This window comes from Prionailurus bengalensis, chromosome D2, assembly GCF_016509475.1.
Source record: "Prionailurus bengalensis isolate Pbe53 chromosome D2, Fcat_Pben_1.1_paternal_pri, whole genome shotgun sequence".
In the NCBI taxonomy this organism is placed as follows: domain Eukaryota; kingdom Metazoa; phylum Chordata; class Mammalia; order Carnivora; family Felidae; genus Prionailurus; species Prionailurus bengalensis.
In genome coordinates this window covers 78,404,224-78,429,683 of record NC_057351.1, presented here as the reverse complement: position 1 = coordinate 78,429,683, position 25,460 = coordinate 78,404,224, and the positions used below count along the sequence as shown (strand labels likewise).

Sequence of the window (25,460 nt, the reverse complement as noted above, 5' to 3'; positions counted from 1 at the left end):
CAGGCTTGGAACCGCGTTGCTGAAGCTGGCTGGCGCGCGCATGCGCGTCTCCGGTACCTGGTTCTTTCCCCACTGGACAAGGAGCGGCTGGTCTTGGAATTGAAGCCTGCCGAGCCGGAAGGCGCTGTGCTTTTTCACCTCCGTCTGCTCTGGCGGAAACGCAAGCGGTGGAAGAGAGGTTCCGGGGTTGGCCTCGGCTGGCGGCTGCAGCATGGACACCCGGGCCGAGGAGGCGGGAGTGACTCGCCGCCCGATGCTGGCCTCTTCCTGGGATGCTGCCTGCGGAGCCCTGGCCCGGAGTCTCCATCTCACCCGGGCTGGTGTCGGCGCCCCGGACTTGGACTGGGAGCAGCTGCTGGCGCCGCCTGACCCGGGGTGAGCAGGGCCGGCGGGGACCGGGGCCGCGGCGCCGGGATGGTGGCGCTCCTGGGGGAGCCGGGAGGGGAGGCGGGGCCGAGCGGAGAGAGGGTGGGGGGCCCGGGGTGCGGGAAGGACCTGACTGCGGGGGCCCCGCATCTCCGCCGGCTCGCCCCCGGGGTCCGCCTCCCTCCCCCAGGCGACCCGACGGAGGCCTCTCTGTTGTCGACCCGAGGGGGCGTTAGAAAAACGAACTGTCGAGAATCCCCATCCGCTTAATTATGAGAAAGAGCCGCGTTGGCCTTTTGTTGCCTTCTGCTCTCCCCTCTTGTGCGCACAGTAGGTGCCCAGGGAACTTTTTATGTTGAAGGAGAGGGACTGCAGAGGCTTGAATCCACAGCCGAGGAGAAAGCAGAGGGGAAAACCCCGGTGGGTGGCGTGCCCATCTCCTCGTGAATCTGTCTTGAGCGTCTGTTGGGTGCTTGGGAGGGTGCGGGGACCGCCGTGGTCAATGGGAGGGAGTTAGAAGAAGTCCTGGTGGCCCAATAGGAGGGTCGTGAGCAGCGTTCAGACAGGTGCACTGTGTGACAGTTTGAACAATTCTTTTCAGCCAAGATCTGGTGATTTTGAAAAGAAGCCTCAACAGTGACCAAGATGAAAACCCCTGCTTCCTTTACCTGAGATGCGACCCTAACGGAGGTGAAGAGATCGTTTCTATTGGCATTTTAAGTTCCGCAAGAAATATGGAAGTATACTTAGGAGAGGAGTACTGTGGAACCAGTAGGGGCAAGAATGTTTGTAGTGATCTGGATAACAGGTTTGTAACTTGTTCATGCAGAAGTGTTCCCCCCCAAGCAGTGTTGTTTTTCCCCAGCGTTTGTGGTATTTACTGATTCTCTGACATTGAGGCCAGACACTAAGGGAGAGAAGAGAAAAACATACCAGCAGGAATAGAACTTTCTCCTTTTTTTTTTTTTTTAATTTTTTTCAATGTTTTTCATTTATTTTTGGGACAGAGAGAGACAGAGCATGAATGGGGGAGGGGCAGAGAGAGAGGGAGACACAGAATCGGAAACACGCTCCAGGCTCCGAGCCATCAGCCCAGAGCCTGACGCGGGGCTCGAACTCACTGACGGGGAGATCGTGACCTGGCTGAAGTCGGACGCCTAACCAACTGCGCCACCCAGGCGCCCCTAGAACTTTCTCCTTTTAAGAGATCTTGGAGATTGGGACGCCTGGGTAGCTCAGTTGGTTGAGCGTCCCACTTCAGCTCAGGTCATGATCTCACAGTTCGTGAGTTCAAGTCCCGCTTCGGGCTGTGTGCTGACAGCTTAGAGCCTGGAGCCTGCCTGCTTCCGATTCTGTGTCTCCTCTCTCTGCCCCCTGCCGTCCTCATCCCATCTGTCTCTGTCTCTCAAAAAGTGAATAAATGTTAAAAAAAAAAAAAAATTAAAAAAATAAAAGATCTTGGAGATAGATAGTCTAGGTCACCTTTTTGAATTTTTATAAATGTGGAAATTTAGAGCTAATTGAGGGAGCTGACTAGATAGAGGGTCATACTAGGTAGTCAGACTGTATAAACTGTGCAGACTACAGTGTAGTCCTTATTCTTCTTCTTGGCCTTTTTTCTACATGGACGTACAACGTGTCTCTTCCAAAGATAATTGGGCAGTTAGTCTGGAACACTGCATACATTTTTCTGGAAGGAAGTCTATTGTAAGTAGCAGACAGGCCCAAGACGGTGCCTCCCCAGCCTATGTAACCCACAATTCAGCCTGTTATACTTTGCTATTTCTCTAGGTTTTTTTTTTAAAGACTTATTTTTATGTTTGGTGAGAGAGAGAGAGAGAGCATGTGAGTGGGGGAGAAGGGCAGAGAGAGAGAAAGAGTGGAAGAGAGTGAGAGAATCTTAAGCGGGCTTCATGCTCAGCAGGGAGCCTGATGTGGGGCTTGATTCCACGACTCTGGGCCAAAATCAAGTTTGGTGGCTCAAGCAACATTGGCCCCCAGGGTCCCTGATTTTTCTCTAGGTTCTTCTACAAAGATTCTACCCTAATTGAATCTCAGGATTTAAGTAATGGCTTAGAAACAACTAAAACAAATTTTTTTTTTAATTCGAGTATAGTTGATGTGCAATGTTACATCGTTTCAGGTATACAGCATAGTGATTCATCATCTTTATAGATTATGCTGTGCTCACAAGTGTAACTACCATCTGTTACCAGACAGTATCGTTGGCTATATTCCCTATGCTGTACCTTTTATTTCCATAATTTATTCATTCCGTAACTGGAATCCTGTATCTCCTATGCCCTTCCATCCATTTTGCCCATTCCTCTGGCAACCGTCAGTTTGTGTTCTGTGTTTATAGGTCTGATTCTGCTTTTTCATTTTTTTTTTTTTGCTTATTCATTTGAAACAATTTGTTTTTAAGGTTATTGAAAATCATAAAGTAAAAGTAACTTCAATTTTATTTTTAGTGAGCACGAAATTATTTTCTACAAAAAATATTTAAAATTGGAGTCTTCCAGCCATGCTTGTAAAATAAAGGTAAGTCATCACTAAATTTTAACTAAGTTGCCAACTGCAAATGGGTTTGTGTAATTTGTGCTTCTTTTCTGTTGGTTTCGTAATATGCTTCATCTACCTTTGTTCCTGGTTGTCTTTATATATAAAAATATGGTGTCATGATAACTGCAAGCAGTTTTGGTTTCATTATATCAAGAAAGGTGGAAGGGAATTAGAGAAGTTTAGAGAAGAGCATCCAAAAATCAGGGATTTGGAGTGATGTCTTAAGTATGAAAAATACAGAAGTGAAAACTAGAGCCTAGAAAAAGTACCAAACCGGAGTCCGTAGGCCCAGGATATTAATTCTGCTTTGTTGACTAGTTAAGTGACCCTCGCCAAATCTCTTTCTTTGGAAGTACCTCATGGATGAATTAGAGGACCTAAACGGCACCTGGGTGGCTCAGTTGGTTAAGTGTCTGACTTGATTTTGACTCATGTCATGATCTCATGGTTTGTGGAATTGAGCCCCAAGCCGGACTCTGCACTGACAGCACAGAGCCTGCTTGGGATTCTCTCTCTTCTTCTCTGTCTGCCCCTCTGCCTGCTCACCCGTGTGTGTTCTCTCTCTCTCTCTCTCTCTTTCCTCTCTCTCTCTCTCTCTCTCTTTCTCTGCCTCTCAAAAATAAATAAATAGGGATACCTTAGGAGACTCAGTTGGTTAAGCATCCAACTTTGGCTCATGATCTCACAGTTCGTGATTTTTGAGCCCCACGTCGGGCTCTGTGCTGACAGCTCAGAGTCTGGAGCCTGCTTTGGTTGGATTCTGTGTCTCCCTCTCTTTCTGGCCCTCCCCCACTTGCACACACACTCTCTCTCTCTCGTCTCTGTCTCTCACTCAAAAGTAATAAACATTAAAAAAACTTTTTTAAATAAATAAAAATTAGAGGACTAAAAAAAAAACCCTCCTTGGTATTACATGAATGTTCATCATCATCATTCCTGATAGCTAACAGCTTACAAAGAAAACAACCCAACTGTCTGTCACCTAATGAATGTAATGAAAATATGGTATAGTATACCCACACAATGGGAAAGTATTTAGTCATAAAAAGCATTGAATTACTGAAACATACTACAGACACGGGTGAACCTTGAAACATTATACTGTGTGAAAGAATTTGGGGCCATATATTGTGTGATTCCATAAGTATATATATACTTACATATATATATATGTATATATATACTTATGGAATCACACAATATATACATATATGTATTTGTGTGATTCTATAAATCTATATATATATAGATTTGTGTGATTCCATAAATATATATATATAGATAGATTTGTGTGATTCCATAAATATATATATATATTTGTGTGATTCTATAAATATATATATATTTGTGATTCCATAAATATATGTATATATATTTGTGTGATTCCATAAATATATATATGTGTGATTCCATAAATATATATATGTATATTTGTGTGATTCCATATATATATATGGAATATATATGTATATATACATGTATATATATGGAATATATGTATGTGTGATTACACATATATATATGGAATATATATGTATGTATATATATATAAGGTCTGGAATAGGCAGATGCATAGAGACTAAAGATTAGTTGTTGGCTAGGGTTGGGGGACTTGGTGGGATGGGAAGTGACTGGCAGTGGGTAAAGGGCTACTTTTTGGAGTGATGTTCTAAAATTGCAAAGGTTACACAACTCTATGAATATACTAAAATCCACTGAATTGTACGCTTTAACTCGATTGTTTGGCATGTGGATTATATCTCTATAAAGATACTTAAAAAAAATTTTTTTTTAATGTTTATTTTTGAGAGAGAGTGTGCGTGCAAGTTGGGGAGGGGCAGAGAGAGAGGGAGACACAGAATCCGAAGCAGGCTCCAGGCTCAGGCTCCAGAGCCTGATGCGAGGCACGGATTTGTGAACCATGAGATCATGACCTGAGCTGAAGTCAGATGCTTAACTGACTGAGCCATGCAGGCTCCCTGTGTTTTTAAATTTTGTAAAAAGGAAATAAACACTTGCAATCTTTTTGTCTCCACATTACTTTATACAGGGTTACAAGACTTTAGAATAAGACAAAATAAGTAATTTCATTATCTGCTGGTGGCAAATTAACAGAACTGATTATTCCAAGATATTGTTTTATTTAGTATATATTAATAACTTTCAGATTTATTTAAAGTGATTCCTTCATTCAAGTATTTGAATGCCTGCTGATGTTAGATACTGTGTGAGGCATGTAGGAATTAGCAGTAATACAATGAATGACTGCCCTTATGTTGCTTACATTCTAGTGTAATGAGATAGATTATAAGCCAACTCAATGAGTAAAATGTGTCCCATATTCAGTGGTCGGGCAATGAGGGTGAAAAAGCAGAAAAGGGATAGTAGGGAGGTTAGAGGGTAGGTGTAGAAATTTAATGGGGAGATTCCTTGATTGTTGAGGACAGTCCACCTCTTTGCTGCCACACCCAAAGTGCTTGGATCATGGGTCTGGTTTCACTTGTGTTTTTATGTTACATGTGGTTTTATGTGTGTCTCTGAAGGTAAGTGCTTTTTGTAACTGTTCTTTGGAAACTGTGGGAGTGCAAAGGCTAGGTTGATTTAGAGAGATCCTACACCTACTAGAGCTTATTCTGGAGCAATAACCTATGAAAGTTAATGGTTCCTGATGCATATTTTTGAGCACTTACTCAGTGGTAGGTACTGGGAACTTTAACACCTAATCTTCATAACAAACATGTGAAATCATTGTTATTACCTTCCCTCATTTTATTCCTGATTCAGGTTTTCGCCTTTTCCCAGGGTCACACAGGCTCTAAGTAGAGTCATCATGGAACCCAGTTCTGTCTGATTCTGTTTCCTTTCCACGTGCTACTGTGTTGTCCATATCACACATAAAATGTCTTTTGGTTCAGAAACATGGATGAAATGAGGCAGCATAAAGTGTTGAGCAGGATGCTACTAGAGAAGCCAGAAGGGCTGTGTTCCAAGCTTGCTCTTACTAATTTGGGTAGCCCTTTGACAAGTCAGAAAATCACCCCTGACCTCATCATTTTTGTGTGTGAACTAGCAGGTTATGTTAGACCATTTTAACTTTCCCTTATAATTCTAAATTCTAAGAGACTGACTTATTTTTAGGATTTCAGTAAATACTTTGGAAGTGCTTTTGTATTAAATAGTATTATAGCTAGCTGTGCTATGTTAAATTCTCAGATTGGCATAGTTTATTTTTATTCATTAATTTAAGTGAATGGAACTTTATTATAGTCCCTTTTGGCTATTCTGTATATTTTTTCAGTTTGAAATGATATCTTTTTTTTTTTAATGTTTATTTATTTTTGAGAGAGAGAATGGGAGAGGGGCAGAAAGAGAGAGAGAGAGGGGATCTGAGGCAGGCTCCATGGTGACAACAGAAAGCCGGATGCGGGGCTTGAACTCATAAACCGTGAGATCATGACCTGAGGTGAAGTTGGATGCTTACCCTGAGCCACCCAGACACCCCTCAAATGATACTGTTTTATATAAATAGTTCCTATGAGCCTGATAATAAATTAGAAGTGCTGACCACTACAATTTTCAGGAAAACTTTAAAAAATGAAAATGTATTTAATGTTTTGTTTTCTTAAATACATCACTGTTGCTAGTTTATGTTAAAAAGTCACCTTGAATAGCGATTACTGTTTAATATCATTATTTTCTGGAACGTCTTTGTTTTGTAACAGTTGCTCTCCTTTGGTGAAAAGCAGTGTGTGTTCATCAGTAAAGTTGTGGTACACATGAGGCGGGTTTCAGCCAGTTCTTCAACAAGCTCTCCTGCTCTAGGATCAAGGATAGACCTCTGGAGGGTCCAGACTATCATGGAGTCCATGGGGTCAAAGTTGTCACCTGGAGCTCAGCAACTGATGGATATGGTTAGATTTCAGCAGCAGGTAGGTAGAAATGCATTTTCTCCAGATAACCGTTAAAAATTTCAAAAAGGTGGCTTTTTTAAGGACATGTATTGATGTGGCTTTTTCTTTGAAAAAGATTGATTTAATGTTTTTTTTGTTTTTTTTTTTTTTTTAATTTTTTTTCAACATTTTTTATTTATTTTTGGGACAGAGAGAGACAGAGCATGAACGGGGGAGGGGCAGAGAGAGAGGGAGACACAGAATCGGAAACAGGCTCCAGGCTCCGAGCCATCAGCCCAGAGCCCGATGCGGGGCTCGAACTCCCGGACCGCGAGATCATGACCTGGCTGAAGTCGGACGCTTAACCGACTGCGCCACCCAGGCGCCCCTGATTTAATGTTTTGAAAAGACATTGATTTAATGCGTACCTTTATTTACTTTTGTAAAATAACATTTTATGGACTTACCCTCTTCCAAAATATTTTTGTTACATATCTTCACAGTTTTCCATGAATTTACTCATTCATTCAGCAAATATTTATTAAGCACCCTCTCAGTGAGTGAGGCAGTGTTTTGAGCACTTTAGAAAGTTCAAAGATTAGTCTGTAGCCTATCTTTAAGGATCTTTATAGTCTCATTTTATCTAGGCCTTTAGAAAAGAAGGAGGGGACCAGGCAAGTAAATTTGGAGGGATGCGGTTTGGGAGAGAAAATAACATGGATTAACTCTTCAGCGCTAGAAGGAACGGGATATAGCAAGGAAATGGATAGAAGTTCACTTCTCTGGGGTGAAGAAGTGGTAGAGGGAGTTGGGCTTGGGGCCGGATCATAGGGGGCTTTGAATGCTGTCTTAAAAGTTCATAGGTGGTTTTGCCTGTGTTTTGGGAAATTCGAACCCAGAGCTATACATAAGAGGAATGAGAGGGTACGGTGAATCAGTAGGATGTGGGACCCCAAGGGGAGCAGCTGCCTGTTCCTGCCCTCATCCAGGTGGGAGTTAAGGAGGGTCTGAAATTGGACGTATAACCTGATGCTGGGTTGTGAGTTGCTAAGGTGACGGTGCCGTCAGGGCTTGACAGCTAACTTGATATTGGTGTCGCTGGAGAAAGATACAAGAGTTAAAAGTGAAATTGAGGTCTTGAAGATGGGGCTCCCAACAGTATAAATGGAACCCAAGGGAGGAGGCTACTTGGGAGAAAGGAAGTTTGATTTGGGGAGTATTGAGTCATGGGTGTGAATCCAACAGTGCCTGTGGCGGGAAGCAGAAGGGAGGTTTGCGAGGGGCACCCCAGCAGAGGGTGGGGAAGGAAATGAAGGGAGAGCCAGAGCAAGGAAGAAGGGTCCATGAGGAGTAGCTGTGTTTGGGAAGGACACAGGGAGAGGGAAAAGGAATAGGAGAGCGGAAGACCAGCGGTGCGACCGAGTAGCAGCAGGAAAGACCTGATGTCAGGAGACCTGATGGCAGGTTCTGGTGCTGACATTTGTACTTGTGCTATTGGTGTTGCTTCATCTTTTTGACATAAATTTCCCCAGGTTCAAAATCTAAGTGATAATACTGCTAAGATCATAGGATTCATGGGAAAGTTTAAAACAAATAGTATAATAAGCAACTTGTGCGTTTCTCGCGAGATTTACCAATAGTAATTTATTTATTTTTTTAAAGTTTATTTATTTGGAGAGAGAGACAGAGAGAGAATGCAGCTGGGGGAGGGGCAGAGAGAGAGGGAGACAGAGGATCCGAAGCGGGTTCCATGCCGACAGCACAGATCCCAGTGCAGGGCTCGAACCCATGAGCCATGAGATCATGACCTGAGCCAAAGTCGGATGCTTAACTGACTGAGCCAGCGAGGCTTCTCAACCAATATTCATTTAGTACAGGTGTCACCGACACAATGGGCAAGAAAGGGAGACTAGCAAAGTTGATGGTGATCACAGGAACCTTGGAAAGGAGGGGTTCAAAAAAATACCAGGTTCATACTTTTCTTTCTCCTGTACCGTTATCTCACCTTGATGCCGCAGGAAGTCTCTGACTGGGCCTCCTGCTCCACCACAGTCCATGCTCCACAGGGCAAGCAGAATAATCTCAAAGGGTAAATCAGACTCGTCCTTCCCCCTGTGTAAAGCCCTCTGACTGCTTCTCTCACACTCAGAATTAACCCAGATTCTTTACCTTGGCATCTAAGATCTGGGCCGTCTTGGACTCCTCAACCTCATCTCCTTCCTACAAATCTTCCTTGGACACCTTGCTCCAGACATGCTGATGTGTGTATTCCTCAGATACTCAGAAGTGTTCGGGACCTTCGCACTCTTAACTTTTCTCTTTCTCCAGAAGCCCTTTCCCTAGACCTTGGCAAATCTGGCTTTTTCTTTTTATTAAGATACCAGCTTAAATGTTACATCCTTATTGTGACCTTCCCCAACTACCAGTTTAAAATAGCCTTTTCCAGGCACCTGGGTGGCTCAGTCAGTTAAGCGTCTGACTCTTGATTTTGGCTCAGGTCATGACCTCATGGTTCGTGAGTTCAAGCCCCACATCGGGCTCCGTGCTGAGAGCATGAAGCCTGCTTGGGATTCTCTCCCTCTCTCTCCACTTCTTCCCCGTGCGTGTACACTCTCCCTCCCTCTCTCTCTCTTTCAAAATGAATAAAAATTAAACTGAAAACTAAATAATTAAAATAGCTTTTTCCTCCAAATCTGTATCATATTTGCATCAGAGCCTTCTTGATCATTTTGTTGTTATTTATATATTGGTCTATCTCATTAAAATGTAAGCTTCATGTGAACAGGCACCTGGTCTGTCTTGATTAAGGCTTCAGATAAGTATACGATATATAGGATTTGGATTATCAACTGAGTACTCCTTAGAGATCTTCAGGGGTCAGTTTGAATAACCATGAGGTGGAAACCAGATTTTGAGGGATTAGGCACTAAATGGGGGTAGTTGGAATGTTGAGGTCCCAGGGTAATATGGGTTTGTTTGAAGAATGGTAGAGATAAGGAACTTGCCTGTATCAGAATTCCTTGTGATATTTATAAAATACAGATTACTGGCTGTCGCCGGTGACCTGAAACTCTGAAGGTGGTTTCCAGGAATCAGTATTTCAAGCAGGCATCCTCTGGTGAGTCTTATGCATAGTATATTTTAAAAACAAATGGTTGAGGACAAGGATTCTATGGAGACAGAGATTGAAAATGTAAAAACAAGAAGAAATTTTTTTGTGTGTGCAAGACTTTGGAAACATCAGAGAGGGTTAAGGAATTAAAGTCAGCTCATGGACCAATTTTTATGTTTTCAAAACTTAGCTTTGGAAAAAGGGATAACATGGATAATAGATTTTTTTTGGCCATGTCTTTAAGTTTTCTTTAATTCCAAAGATACATGTTTTCTTTGCCTTGAATTTCAATCTGTTCAGAAGTAAATTAAGTAAGGCAAACCATAAGAAACTCTTAAATACAGAGAACAAACTGAGAGTGGATGGGAGTGGGGGAAAGGGGAAAATGGGTGACGGGCATTGAGGAGGGCACTTGTTGGGATGAGCACTGGGTGTTGTAGGTAAGCGATGAACCACGTGAATCTACCCCAAAAACCAACAGCACACTTTACACACTGTATTTTAGCCAATTGGACAATAATTTATATTATTAAACAAAAAGTGCATTAAGTAAATCATAAAAGTGCTTTCCCAGCTCTCATTTCTGTTCCCTGCCTGGTGTGTATCCTGGAGTTTTCTGTACTTGTAGAAATATGTGCACGTCCTTCCATCCAACACACATGCTGTGCCCTCCCCCCTCCCCCCACTAAATCATTGTATATGAGGACATTTGGGGAAGACAAAAAGTGATCCAGTTAAATCTTCTTTTAAACATGCTAATAAAAGACTTCTTCCAAGTGAAGAGGCTCTATTTATGGGATGATTCTTACATGATATACCTGGATTTCTAGGATTGCATATTATTAACAAACCAGAGTCTATGGAATGTCTCCCGGGAAAATGTCATGTAAGCTATTGTCATGTATCAACTATTTGTTGAGTATAAAGGAGGGATATTTTGGGGCTCCTGGCTGGCTTAGCTGGTAGAGCCATGCGACTCTTGATCTCAGGTTATAAGCTCAAGCCCCATGTTAGGTGTAGAGATGACTTAAAAATAAAATCTTAAAAAATAAATAAATGAAGTAGGGATGTTTCATGACCAAAACTATTCCTTCTATGGAAGTTGTATAACCGCACACACCTTCCTACATTAATTTGGGCAGGGCCTGTCCTGAAGGGGAAAGAAACAACCTGGGAAGCTTTGTTAGGAGTCCTACGCCTCTCCCTGCTTCACCTGGGCTATGGGGTTGCTTGTGTTCTTGAAAGTTTTATTAAAGTCGTATTTTATTTCATTACATTTGAAGTTCAAATTTGCTGGCTTTGATTTGTTTTTGCTTTACCGTTTGGAAAAATCGAATGGGATACTATATCAAAGTGCCCTAGCATGTAGTTTTCATTTAATGTTATCTGAGTGAAAGGGTGTGCCCCATTTCCTCGAAGAACAAATTCAGGTGTGCAAGATTTACACGGTTTACTTTTCTCACCTTTGAAATACAAATATCTTTTTTTCTTGCTTTTTCAAGGTGATAACTAAAGTTAGTCAATCCTTTCAGATATCTGACAGGATATTCAGAGATAAACAACTTTTCACAAGCCTGGAGGTATATACATGTGCATATATGAAGTTATGTATACACAATAGTTTTTTTGCATATTCATATATACGTATAGACATAATTCTACATGAATGCTTTCATGTTCTTTTAGGCTACTCTGTTTTCCATATAACATGACATGGATCCATTGTTAGAAATTATTTCATACATATCCCTCTGCCTGCTTTAAAAAATTTTTTTTAATGTTTATTTCTGAGAGAGAGAGAGAGAGAGGGAGAGAGAGAGAGAGAGAGCATGAGCAGGGGAGGGGCAGAGAGAGAGGGAGACACAGAATCCGAAGCAGGCTCCAGGCTCTGAGCTGTCAGCACAGAGCCTGACGCGGGGCTCAAACTCATGAACCATGAGATCATGACCTGAGCTGAAGTTGGGACACTTAACCGACTGAGCCACCCAGGCACCCCCTTCTGCCTGCTTTTAAAAGGGCTTGTTGTACCTTGTAAGGCCAATGTACAAGAAAATTAAGAATTCAGTGAAATCAAACGACAGGAAATAGAATAGCCACTAGCACTTAAAATTTGTTTATTTATTGCACTGCCACATAGACTTACCTCTGAATTCCTTGATAGTTAATACAAAAAGGAAAGGTAAATCACCTAAAGAGCTTTTATTTGAAAAAAATATGAATTTTTATAATCAGTGAATTTCTTATAATCAAAATTTGATATATCAGAAAAGAAAACCTTGCATAGCAAATACCTTATTAACATTTGGATTTTTATAATTAACATTTCTGCCAAAGTAATTGTCATATGCAATTTTGACGTTGATTTCACTGCTGTTTATGTAGACTTTTCAATTTTCTGTCATTAAGGTATTTTTGCTCTGTTATAGTGCTACCAAAAATCATTTAGCTTTGTCATCATGATTGAGTAAAGCTCGTTTCCATCAGAGGAGAGTTGTTTACTTTAAAAATTTTGTATAGAATTACATACGTAATTTATATATATACATTTGTATAATTGTATGCTATATATATAATATGTATGTAATTCTATACAAAATATAGAAAAATTATATTGCATATAATTACATGCAATTATATACAAATTTATATAAAACTTACACATAATTTGTATATATAATATGCATTTAGTTATATAACATAATTGTATACAGTTCATCTTCTTGAAATAATTTAATTTAAGGCTTATTCAAAACTTGGATTGAATAGAAGAACACATTTCTTTCCAGAGTATTTCTTCACTTCAGTAACAGAAGTTCTGTGGAGACTCCCCTACTCCTACATCTTCTCTGGCTTTCATTATTCCCCTTTCCTGCATTGTTTATCCCTAAGTATTTATCACTGTCTCTGTCCACATGATATATTGTCTTCCTTTCTCCCTTCCTTCCTTCCATTGTTTCCTACTCCCTTATAGGTTCCACATGTCGGTGATTTTCATTGGTTTTGTTCACTGTCTCATTTCCTATGCCTGAAACACAAAGTCAATTTCTGGTAAATATTTGTTGACTGAATTGAGTTTGGGGTTGGCATGATCCAGGAATCATTTTTTTAGAATATCTGGAAGATGTATATACTGAGTTTCTTTAGCTAACCTTAATAATACTTTTCTCATTCTCTTTCACCGGGTATTGAGCAACAGTAAGTATGAGATGATACCCCCGATAAGAGTGTGTAATAGAGTTCTGTATTTTGAATTTAGGATAGAGCCCTAAAACTTAAGAGTCAAGTCCGCTAGAGGTAGTTCTGCTCTTCTCTTGAGGAAGAATCCAAGAGTGCGGCACAAACAGGCCCTGTATGGGAGATCATGTAACCTCATCACAGAAGTGAGCCAGGATCTTGTCATGAAATAATATAGCACCAGTCCAGTTGAGGCCGCAAATCATTAAGGCAGACATAGCCAAAAAGTTTGCTCATTTTAGTCATTGTAGACGTCACAAATGTACCGATGGAACATCATCAGTACCTTAGAGCATGTAAGCTATCTGGCGTGTCTTTTGTGATAAGCTAGTAGTAGATTTCCTTAGGTTAGCTTATTATATGTGAAACTTGATGGATGATACTCAATTCTAAGAAAACTATCAATTATCGTGACTCAGTTGAGTAGTATATTTTATTACCGTAAATTAAGGAGGCCTTTGTAGCGGAGACGTGAATGTTAATGCAGTTTTACCAAGCATGGTAATATTTAATATTTCCTTTAGGGAGAAATCATTAAAAGCCTGGACTGTGGAGTTAGGTGGCCCAGGTTCATGCCCGGTTCTGCCACTTAACTAGTTGTGTTACTGTAGACAAGTGACCTTTAGCCTGGGTCTCCTCAACTCAATATGGGGGTAGTAATCGTAGCCTGCTTCGTGTGGACGTTTTGAGGGTCAAATGAAAGAATGCACGTTGCCTGCCTCACAGTCATTACCCCCAAAGTTAGCTGTCATGACTGTTAACAGAGACGTGTATTTCTTTACCTTGCTCAGAATCGTATTCCCGTTGGCGAGCAGCTTCAGTCGGTTTTGGGAAATCCTGGCTACAGACGTGGGATTGACCTGCAGTCATCATCTACTTCGGGGGCCTTAGACAAGTCCCCGTCCACGCCTTTTCCTTTCAGAACCGGCTTGACCTCTGGAAACGTGACTGAAGACTTGAAAGCTTGCACCGATCAAAGTCTGCAGCCACCCGGTGGCGGAAAGGCTACGAGCCTCCAAGAGTATAAAACTGTGTCACCAAGCCATGTTCTTCTTGAGAATGACCTCAAAAATGCAGTTTCTTCTCTCCTACCAAAGAAAGCAAGTGACAACTCGAATATACCTAACTCTGACTTGCTGCCTTTTCTCCAGAGTTTATGTAGTCAAGTTAGCCATCTCCGCGTGGGACGTAACACCAAGTGGCAGGAAACCGTCCCTAAGGCTGGTGGAGACATTACTGGTGTTGCGTAAGTATTTAAGGCAAGTGTGATTTAGATTTCATAGGTGGAAGAATCAGTTGGAAGAAAACATTCGTTTCACTAACTACTGCCTGAAAATGTTTCCCGAGGTCATTTTAGCAGCTTCTGCATTTTACACATTAACATACTTATAGGGAATAAATATTCTGTAGGGGAGAATGGATTACTTTTAAAGAGGGGTCTAAAACTGAAGATGTTGATCACTTCTTAGGCATTTTATGGAAGGGGTACAAGCATCAAATAAGGGTTGGAGTAGAAAGTTATCTGTATAAATGGGGAGGGGCCGTGGAAACCATAATATAAACATTTGTGCCTGATTATAATCACTGAGTCATCATAGTAGATTTTCTTTGTAGATCTTGTTTGCCATAGGCTAATTTTAGTCTGGTCATCAATGACATTTTGAAGCTTATAATCGTTTATAGTGTACAGACCCTTATCTGCTGATCTCATAATTCTAATTTTTTTGCAGCCTTGGTGTGATGAATGGGTGGCTAAGTATTTGGTATGTTTCCCCATCCTTCATGTTGATGTAATGTGTCAGGATATTGCGCTAGACTGAAATTCATGACTCTGGTCATAGTTCTGGCTTAACTCTTTTGCCTTACTGGTTAAATCTTGTGGCTTAGATTTTTTTCACATGTAAAATGAGGTAGTTTTATTGGTTGAAATTTTCTTAAAGTCTCCAATAGCATTGAAATTTGAGGAGTTTAGCAAGTTATTGGAAAAAAAGTATGGTTTTCAGTAAGGATATTTATTACTTAGTAATATTTTTTAGTAAGGATTCTCGGTAAGGAGAAAAACCATTATTCTTTAGTTGTTGATAGATTACATCAGTGAACTCTAGTTGGTATGTGATGTGGCTAAACAAACAAAACCAAACAAAGCAAACCAAAAAAAATTAAGTTGAGATTAAAAACTGCTCTGGGGCCAGGTGAGATTGAATGTCTCCATTCCTCTCAGCTCTGTCAATGTGAAATGAGCTAACCTTTTTCAAAATTTTATAGAGAAAGGAAAAGAATTTTCTTGGATGCCAAGTTAGGATAGTTGCGGGGGTTATGTAGTCTTCACAAAGAAGAGAGTGTTCTGGGAAGGAACATTTGGTGCAGGGTGATAGATGTGTTTTTACATAAAAAGTTACAAATCATCGTAATGAAGGACATTCCAGAAAATTATGGACTTTGTATTTTTAGTATATGCGCGACTGTATGACTTTATTTAAGTATTTATTTTTGAGAGAGAGACACAGAGTGCGAGTGGGGGAGGGGCAGAGAGAGAGAGGGAGACGCAGATCTTGAAACAGGCTCTGAGCTGTCAGCACAGAGCCTGATGCAGTGCTTGAACTCCGGAACGGTGAGATCATGATCTAGGCTGAAGTCGGACACCCAACCAGTTGAGCCACTCACTGTTCCCCAGTGTCAGGAGTGTTAAACAACTTGCTGATTCCAGACCTTTTATAAAGATTTCTTCTTTGAGGGTAGAAATTCTCTTCATTTTTATATTCTCATTTCAGTTGTATGCTTAGATGGTTAAAGAATTAAAGATTCAGAATACTTTGGGCACTCAGGGTCGTGGTTGCCTGTTCCATGTGTATTTTTGGAACCTGGAAATATGTTGTACGAAGACAGCACAGCTGTGGAGGCAGATTTCGGCAATGTGTGTTGGCTGCTTGTTTTAGTAGAGTTTGGTTGCTTTTGTGATGACATCAGGAATCATTGTTATATTGTGTGTGTGTGTGTTTTAATTTATTTGTAGCACGGAAGAGCAGCCTGTGTGCTCCTACTTGGAAAAGGTCCTTACTAAAAATATGGAACTGATGGAAAAGAAGCTTGTGGACTACATTGATCAGCGGATACATAAACTGCAGAAGCACATAGATACAAAGATGGCTTTGTTGATGGACGTGCTGCAGAGTCCCTGCCCCCCACCCGCCGGGATGGCCCTCCGACAGTGGGACTCTGGGGAAAGACTTTCAAACGGAGAAAGATAAGTGCTCGACACGGACCGTGCGCTACAGATATTTATTACGTATTTATTAGAAAGCCAAAACCCCACAAGTTCAAGGCAAGTATTTAATGGCATTTGAGGATCACCATCTGACGTACGGTGACCTCAGTGTTCATTTTAGCTCTCCTTGTTACTGTGAATCCGGTACTGTGCGCTAAGATTTAACAACACGATAGGGTTATAAATTATTTTTGTTTACAGTCTTGTTCACTCTGACAGAAATGTATGTGTGTTTCTGGCTTCAGTGTTGAAACATGTTAAGGATTTTTAATGCAATCCATGAGTCTGTGTTGTATAATGTTTTTGATAGAAGTACATTTTTTTTTTTTTAATATTTTTTTTTTTTTTCAACGTTTATTTATTTTTGGGACAGAGAGAGACAGAGCATGAACGGGGGAGGGGCAGAGAGAGGGAGACACAGAATCGGAAACAGGCTCCAGGCTCTGAGCCATCAGCCCAGAGCCCGACGCGGGGCTCGAACTCACGGACCGCAAGATCGTGACCTGGCTGAAGTCGGACGCTTAACCGACTGCGCCACCCAGGCGCCCTAGAAGTACATTTTTTATTTATAATAGGGCTTATTTTATGGTCTTAGGAGTATGAAGAAGAATGCTTAGAGTATTTGATGATATTTCTTTTTCTAATTGATTGTTCATGGAAAATTAGATACCTAAGACTTAAAAGCCTTTCATTCAGATCACTGATCGGGTGGTGTTTACGCTCGGATAACGGCTGAGGCATTGTGTTTGGCATGCGTACGTATGCACCGGGGCCGTTATTATCTGTTTCAATAAAGTGTAGCAGTAGGTAGAAAGTAAACATCAGAACCGGCCTGTTCTTTGTTGGGATTATTACTTTAGACTTAGCGTTTGAGGTAAATTGAGAGAATTCATCCTGTTTGATCTCAGTAAACCCAGAAAGTGTACAGTCCCCTCCTTTCCTGAGCAGATGCAGGTTCTTGCCAGAGGCCTTCTCTCGTGTGTTTCCGGTGTGAAGCGCTGCGGTCTGCATTGAAGGAAGAAAGCGTGTGAATCAAGGGGGCTGCGGTTCTCTCTGGCAGACGTATGATAACTATCGTATGTGTGTTCAAGAGTGATCTAGTTGCCCTTAAAAATAAACCTATCCACTTTGGAAGTTACTAGTCTCAAGGAAACAGTAAAGTTTTATTTTCAGTGAATCTTTGCCAAAAATGTTGTATGTTTATGGAAACGGGGTATTTCACACTCATTCAGTGTTTTGGTGAATTTATCCTTTGGAATAAGGGCTAATTTAGGGGCTCCTGGGTGGCTCAGGCGGTTAAACGTCCGACTTGATTTCGACTCAGGTCATGACCTCAGGGTCATGAGATCCAGCCCCGCCCCCAAGAAGCCACACTAGGCATGGAGCCTGCTTAAGATTCTCTCCCTCCCTCTCCTTCTGCGCCTCTCCCTACTCGTGCTCTCTGTAGAAAAAATTTAAAAAGGGCTAATTTAGATAACGCTACTCATTTTTAAAATTTTTTTTTTTTTTCAACGTTTATTTATTTTTGGGACAGAGAGAGACAGAGCATGAACGGGGGAGGGGCAGAGAGAGAGGGAGACACAGAATTGGAAACAGGCTCCAGGCTCCGAGCCATCAGCCCAGAGCCCGACGCGGGGCTCGAACTCACAGACCGCGAGATCGTGACCTGGCTGAAGTCGGACGCTTAACCGACTGCGCCACCCAGGAGCCCCATGCTACTCATTTTTATATACTACAGAGGTAATACAGCATGTGGAACACGCTCTGACCGTGGTCACAGGAGAATTTGCCTATCACTTTTTCTAGTCTTTTCTGATTTGTGGGACATTCACAACACGTATAGCTATATGTTCCTACTTCCTTTGACATTCGGGAGAAACATGTCTCACTAGGAAAGTGGTCCACTGCTCACATTAGCATCACACTTTACAAAGTAGTAAAACACCTGTTCTCATCGAAACCTCTCCACCATTAACAGCCACCATCACCACCGCTCTTGTCAACCATGCAGCATCCACTGTCTCTTCACAAGTGCTCAGGGAACTGAACTGCTTTGTCAGCGATCCTGTACAGTCAGGGGGGAGGTGGGACTCGGGTCCAGGACTCCTTTCCTTCCCGTCTCCATCTCTCCTGTTCCTCGTGCCCCAGTGCGAACCGTGGGGTGGGATCTTCTTATTTAGAATTCATCCCCTTTGACATTTGGAACCCAAGGCCGTAGAAACGGGAAGCGACTCTTCCTCCACGGCCGCCTCGCTCACGGTAAGGGACATGTAGCATCTCCCCAGACGCCCCTTCCTTCCCTCACATCCCCCGGTCTTCATCCATAAGGACGGTCCGTGCCCTGCATGGACAGGGCAGACCCGGATGATCCATTGTCCTCTGCCCATGCTGACAGGGTCTCTCCGGATGGCCCCCGAATCCTGACACAGTTGCAAGATGGCTTAGAGGGAACACCGCGAGGGTAGACAAACCTGAATTCTTCCACCGTAGCCCCTTCCCTGCTGCGTAACTTTGGCTGAGCTATTCAGGATTTCACCTCACTCTCCCTTCTGCAAATGGGGATATCACAGCCTTCGTCTTATCCTGTGGGAGGTTTATAATCATCTGAACAGGGAGCACCGGCACAGGCCCGGCACACAGAAGTGTCTAAGACAGGAAATGTTCGTCCCCCTCCCTCGCTCTTGCCCTGCTGCCGTCCTCTCTTTCTCGACCCATCAGGGATAATGTATGTGATTCTTAATTAATAGCCCTTGAATTCTGGGAAATACGGAAGCGCCCCTTCTTTTTTTCCTTCAGGGCCAAACAGAAGTGAATTCCAACTTCCCTGGTGAAGGGCCACGAGTCTCAAAAGTGTGGCACCTTGACCTCACCAGCAGCACCTGGGAAGTTGTTACCCGTGCACGTTCTCGGGCCCCGGCCACCCCCGTCCGGGTCAGAATCTGGGCCCAGGGTCCCACAGCCGCGCTTCTGCAAAACCCTCCCGCGCTTCTGAGACTCTCTGGTTTAGAACCACAGGCAGAGGGGGAGCGTAGGGGCGCTGGAGCAAGGGTGCCGGGATCCGGTCCCTCTGCTGCCTGTATCGGTCCGTGACTCTGGGCACGTGAAGTGACTTCTCTGGGATTTCTTACCCGCCGAGTGGGGATTAGATCGCATCCACCCCAGAGGGCTGTTGAGAGGACTGATTAACTGGGGAAGTTCTCATGAAGCCCTGAGAGAGTCTGGTAGGGCAGCGCCCCGTCCTCAGCTTGGCCTCGCACTGCCATAACCTGGGCACTTCTAGAAAACGCTTGTGGGTGTATATTTATTTCAAAATAAAAAATTGGGGGGGGGGGTTGCATAGGAGGCTCAGTTGGCTGAGCATCTGACTCTTGATTTCAGCTCAGGTCATGGTCTCATGGTTCATGAGATCGAGCCCCTCCTTGGGCTCTGTGCTGACAGCACAGAGATGCTTGGGATTCTCTCTCTGCCCCTCCCCCGCTCATTTGTACTCTCCTCTCTCTCTCTCTCTTTCTCTCAAACATTTAAAAAAGTGAAAATAAAAAATTTAAAATAAAAACAGCACTGGTACCTCCCCACCACCCCCAGAATATTGAGCTAACTGCACAGTGTTCAGCCTGTGCCTCTGGGATTTGGGAAACTCCCCTGCTGAGTGATGCACAGCAAAGTCTGGAACTGCCAAGTTTAGTGTTTCAGGGCCTAGAATCTGGAACTAGACTAGCCGGGTACTAATGCTGATCATTCCACTTACTATGTGACCTGAGACAAGTTCTCAGCCTCCATGTGAGCCAGTCGGGGAGCACAGTCCGGTCAGGGGCTGTCAGCCATTCCCATCGTCAGCTGGGTTGTGGGTTTTCCTACCACAACTTCTGGGCGCAGCTGACATCTTTCCACAGAGATTTGTCAGTATGGCCAGAGTCTTCAGCCATCCTTTTTAGAAGACCAAAGTCTCTACTTGAAGCAGGAAAGGTGAGTCTGATGCTTTCATGTTCTGGTCTTTCAAGTGTCCAGGTACAGTCCTCGTGGCATTGAGTTGCAGGACCAGGGCTTTGTGGGTCTTCACCTCCTGCCTCGGATCCCCATACGGCTGTGTCGCTTAATACTTACTGTTTTGTAGGTGTTATTTTAAAGATATGATTGACAAATAAAAATTGTGTGTATTTAAGGTTGTACAACATGATGTTTTGATATATCTATATATTGTGAAATGATTACCCAACTTAAGCAAATTAACATATCACCTCAAATAGTTCCCATTAAACACTTGATATCTATGTATTTAGCACATTTTAAGTAAACAGTATAGACATCTGTAGCCATCATGCTCTACATTAGGAATCTAGAACTTATCTTGTAGTTAGTACCCATTAAGTACTTATCTTGAAAATTAGTACCCTTTAACCAACATCTCTTATTTCCCCCACACCTACTCCCTGGTAACCACCATTCTACTCTGTTACAGTAAGTTCAAGTTTTTTTGAGATTCCACATATAAGTGAGATCATGCATTTGTAATTCTGTGTCTGGCTTATTTCACTTAGCATAACATCACCCAGGTTTATCCATGTTACTGCAAATGGCAGGTTTTCTTTTTTTTTTTTTTTTAATTTTAATTCCATATAGTTAACATACAGCATTACATTAGTTTCAGATGTACCAATGTAGTATTTAGCAACTCTGCATACTACTCTGTGCTCCTTAAAGGATTTCCTTTTTTAAGGCTGAATAATAAACTCAAAATGGATTAAGGACCTAAATGTGAGATCTGAAACCATAATACTCCTAGAAGAGAGCATAGGCAGTAATTTCTCTGACATCGCCATAGAAACATTTTCGTAGGTATGTTTCCTAAGGAAAAGGAAACAAGGGCAAAAATAAACTATTAAGACTACATCAAAATGAAAAGGTTTTGTACAGCAAAGGAAACAACCAACAAAACTATGGAACCTATGGAATGAGAGAAGATATTTGCAAATGACATACTGATAAGGGGTTAGTATCCAAAATATATGAAGAACTTATGAAGAGGCATAGTCAGGTTGCTTAGTAGGTTAAGCATCCGACTCTTGATCTCAGCTCAGGTCTTGATCTCAGGGTCAAGAGCCTTGTGTTGGGCTCTGCACTAGGCATGAAGCCTACCTAAAAAATAAAAAAGATCTTATTCAACTCAACACCAAAAAAACCCCCAAACAATCCAATTTTAAAATGGCCAGAAGATATGAACATACATTTCTCCAAAGAAGACATATAGATGGACAACAGACTCATGAAAAGATGCTCAACATCACCCATCATCAGGGAAATGCAAATCAAACCCACAGTGAAGTATCACCTCACTCCTGTCAGAATGGCTAAAATCAAAATGACCAGAAATAACAAGTGTTGGTGAGGATGTGGAGAAAAAGGAACCCTCGTGCACTGTCGGTGGGATTGTAAATCAGTGCAGCCACTGTAGAAAACCGTATGGAGGTTCCTCAAAGAATTAAAAATGGAACTACCAAAGGATCCAATAATTCCACTTCTGGGAATATATCTGAAGGAAAGAAAAATACTATGTTGAAGAGAATCTGCCCTCCCATGTTCATAACAGCACTGTTTATAATAGCCAAGACACGGAAATGACATAAGCATTCATCGATGGATGAATAGATGTACACGCGCGTGCGCGCGCACACACACACACACACACACACACACACACACAATTCAGCCTTAAAAAGGAAATCCTGCCGTATGTGACAACATGAGTGAACCTTGAGGCCATTATATTAAGTGAAGTAAGTCAAACAGAAAGACAAATACTCTATAATCTCACTTATATGTGAAATCTAAAAGAAGGGAAGAGAAGGGGGAAAGGTAGGGGGAAGGGAAGGGGAGGGAAGGGAAGGGGAAAAGGGAAGGGAAGGAGGGAGGAAGAAAGGAAAGAAAGAAAAGGAAAGGAAAGAAAAAGAAGAAAGAAAGGGAAGGAGGGAGGGAGGGAGGAAGGAAAGAAGGATGGAAGGAAGTTAGGAAGGAAGGAAGGAAAGGAAGGAAGGAAGGAAGGACCGAGCTTCAAGAAAAAGACATTGGATTCATGGGTACCAGTGGTGGGAGTGAGGGGAGGGGGAATTGGAGGAAGGTGGTCCAAAGGTACAAACTCACAGTTGTAAGATAAATAGGTGTTAGGGATGTAATGTACAACACCATGACTCTGGTTAACACTCTCATATATACCATATGCCATATGGTATATATGAAAGTTACTAAGAAGGTAAATTTAAGAGTTCTTATCAAAAGGAAAAAAAACCCTTTTTTTTGCATCTATATGAGATGATGGATGTTAACTAAACTTACCATAATCATTTCACCATATATGTAAGTCAAATCCTTACGCCATCCATCCTAAACTTGTACACAGTATTGTATCTCAGTTACAGCAACGAAACTGGAAAAAACCCAACTCTTAGTTTCACTGACCTTTTCTGGTCTCCATTTTATTATTTCTGCTCTGATTTTGCTACATCCTTCCTTCTGCTCTCTTTGGGTTTAGCCTGTTTTTCTCTATTTTTTTTTTTAAATGTTTTTATTTTATTTTTGAGAGAGAGACAGAGGTGGGGAGGGGAGGGGCAGAGAGAGAGGGAGACACAGAATCCGAAGCAGCCTCCAGGCTCTGAGCCGTCAGCACAGAGCCTGACAAGGGGCTCGAACTCATGAACTGCGAGACCATGACCTGAGCTGAAGTCAGATGCTCAACCGACTGAGCCACCGAGGCACCCCTCTCTTTCTCGTTTCTTAAGATGTAAAGGTAAGCTCTTTATCTGAGAGCTTTCTTCTTTCATAATGAAGCCATTTATCACTGTAAACCTCCCTAGTAGGACTGCCTTTTGTTGCATCCCATAAATTTTGATATATTTTGTTTCCATTTTTATTTATTTCAAAGTATTTTTTTACTTGCCATTTGGATTTTTTCTTTGACCAATGGCTTGTTCAGGATTGTGTTTTTTAATTTCCATAGTTCTGTGAATTTTTCAGTTTTCCTTTATTATAGATTTCTAATTTCGTGCCATTGTGGCCAGAAATTCCATGTGACTTTAGTCTTTTTTAATTTGTTAAGACTTGTTCTGTGACCGAGCGTATGATGTGTCCTGAAGAATCTTCAATGTGTGGTTGAGAACAGTGTGTATCTGCTTCTCTTGGATGGAATGCTCTGTATGTGTTGGTAAGGTCCATTTGGTCTAAAGCGTAGTTCAGTTCTAACGTTTCCTTAGTACTTTTCTGTCTGGATGATTTATCCATTGTTGAAAGTGAGGTATTAAATTCTACTACTATTCTTGTATGGTAGTCCGTTTCTCCAGATCTGTTAGTATTTGCTTTATATGTTTGGTGCTTTGATGTTGGGTGCATATATATTCACAATTATTATATCCTCTTGAAGAATTAACTCATCTTTTCATTGTGATGACCTTCTTGTCTCTGTTACAGTTTTTGACTTAAAATCTATTTTGTCTGATATAATTAAAGTTACCCCTACTCTCTTCTTGAATGTTCTTGTCTAGCTGTGGTATCAGGGTCATGCTGACCTCCTAAAATGAGTTTGGAAGTATTCTTTCCTCTTCTGTTTTTTGGAAGTGTTTGGGAAGTACTGATATTAATTCTTTAAAGATAAGTTTTTAGAAGTAAAACACTTGGTAGAATCATTTTTTTTATGTTTTTATATATATTGTCACATCATCTAGAATAAACTGGTACCAATTTAGTACCCCCTGAAATATATATGAGTACTATTTTTCCATGTTGAGAGCAACAGAAGGTTTTAAAACGAAAAATCTCTGGCAGGTGCCTCTTAATATATCCCTGTGTTGATTGAAAAACTCGTTCAAGTTTCTTACCTTCAGACTGGGTCCAGTTGAACTCTGCCAAACACGGCACCATGAAAAGGGCCAAGGGGACAAGCCTGCTCACAGCCTCCATCTCTGTCAGGGGAAAAACAGCCCAGAGGGCTAGCAGGCTTTTATACTTCTCGGTGTTTCATAACCGGCTGGCTGCATGAGCCCTCTGGCCACCTTCAGGGAAATGTGTCAGTGTGACCAGCCAAGGACTAAATTTATGTGGGAATGGAGCAGCTGTGTGACTGGTGTATTATCAGCAAGCCCCAACTTGAGTGTTCCCTCTCCGGCTCATTCCTGGAAAGCTTACAGAAAGTTCCCAGCTAAAAACTTCCTCGCAGGGGATCTCCAGCCCCCGGCCCGCAGCAGGCACTGAGTAATTCATCACGGCACCGAGTTAGAGTTGAGCCTTCCTTCGCCCTGTTATTTGTTCAGATCACGAAGCAGGTAGCACCGCTGATATCGTAAGCCTTCACTGCTCCTCTCTAAAAATGAACGCCTTTGGATTCTAAAGGATCAGCCAGGTGAGGCAGGTAGTGTGGCACCCGGGCATACTCTGGTTCCAGCTGTGTTGCCAGATGCCTGCCAGGGTGCTGACAGCAAGGAGAGCGATGACACAGGATGAGGAGGAAAAAGAAAGTGTGAGTCCAGGTTCAATTGCCAGGAATTTTAAACCATTATGTCCCGAGAGCCGGAAGTAGGGGAATTAAAGTCCCTTAAGTACTATTTTGCAGACGATAGAAAGGAATCCTGGTGTCCTTGAACAAGTGTATGAACAAGAACAAGTGTATGAGAGTGTAGAGTTGTCCTCCTTTCTTTCCTTCCTCCTTCCCTTCCCCTTCCTTCCTTCCTTCCTTCCTTCCTTCCTTCCTTCCTTCTTTCTCCTTCCCTCCCTCCCCTCCTTCCCTCCTTCTTTCCCTCCCTCCCTTCCCCTTCCTTCTCCCTCCCTTCCTTCCTTTTTTCCTTCCTTCTTTCCTTCCTTCCTTCTTTCCTTCCTTCCTTCTTTCCTTCCTTCCTTCTTCCTCCCTCCCTTCCTTCTTCCTTCTTCCCTCCCTTCCTTCTTCATTCCTCCCTTCCTTCCTTCCTTCCTTCCTTCCTTCCTTCCTTCCTTCCTTCTCCCTCCCTCCCTCCCTTCCTCCTTCCTTCCTTCCTTCCTTCCTTCCTTCCTT

At 42.2% G+C, this 25,460-nt stretch overlaps 1 protein-coding gene and 1 long non-coding RNA gene across 2 annotated transcripts; one reads left to right on the top strand and one right to left on the bottom strand.

The window, feature by feature from the left end:
* Positions 1-16,705, top strand: LOC122493344 (ATPase PAAT-like). The gene is made up of 6 exons (XM_043597784.1): positions 1-375; positions 968-1,174; positions 2,838-2,907; positions 6,651-6,857; positions 13,956-14,410; positions 16,178-16,705. Exons 1-6 carry the CDS (start codon positions 212-214, stop codon positions 16,410-16,412), a joined length of 1,338 nt encoding a protein of 445 aa, XP_043453719.1. The 5' UTR covers positions 1-211; the 3' UTR covers positions 16,413-16,705.
* Positions 16,706-16,977: 272 nt separating this feature from the next.
* On the bottom strand, positions 16,978-25,039 carry LOC122493345. The gene is made up of 3 exons (XR_006299869.1): positions 24,295-25,039; positions 20,178-20,532; positions 16,978-17,434 (listed from the first exon to the last, which is right to left on the bottom strand). It is a non-coding gene; the product is annotated as an uncharacterized LOC122493345 (long non-coding RNA).
* Between the last annotated feature and the right edge of the window lie 421 nt (positions 25,040-25,460).

Coding starts and splice junctions, on each gene's coding strand:
- LOC122493344 (XM_043597784.1), top strand. CDS start 212: ATGGACACCCGGGCCGAGGAGGCGGGAGTGACTCGCCGCCCGATGCTG. Junction 2,908..6,650: donor GCCATGCTTGTAAAATAAAG/GTAAGTCATCAC, acceptor GTTTTGTAACAG/TTGCTCTCCTTTGGTGAAAA. Junction 14,411..16,177: donor GGAGACATTACTGGTGTTGC/GTAAGTATTTAA, acceptor ATTTATTTGTAG/CACGGAAGAGCAGCCTGTGT.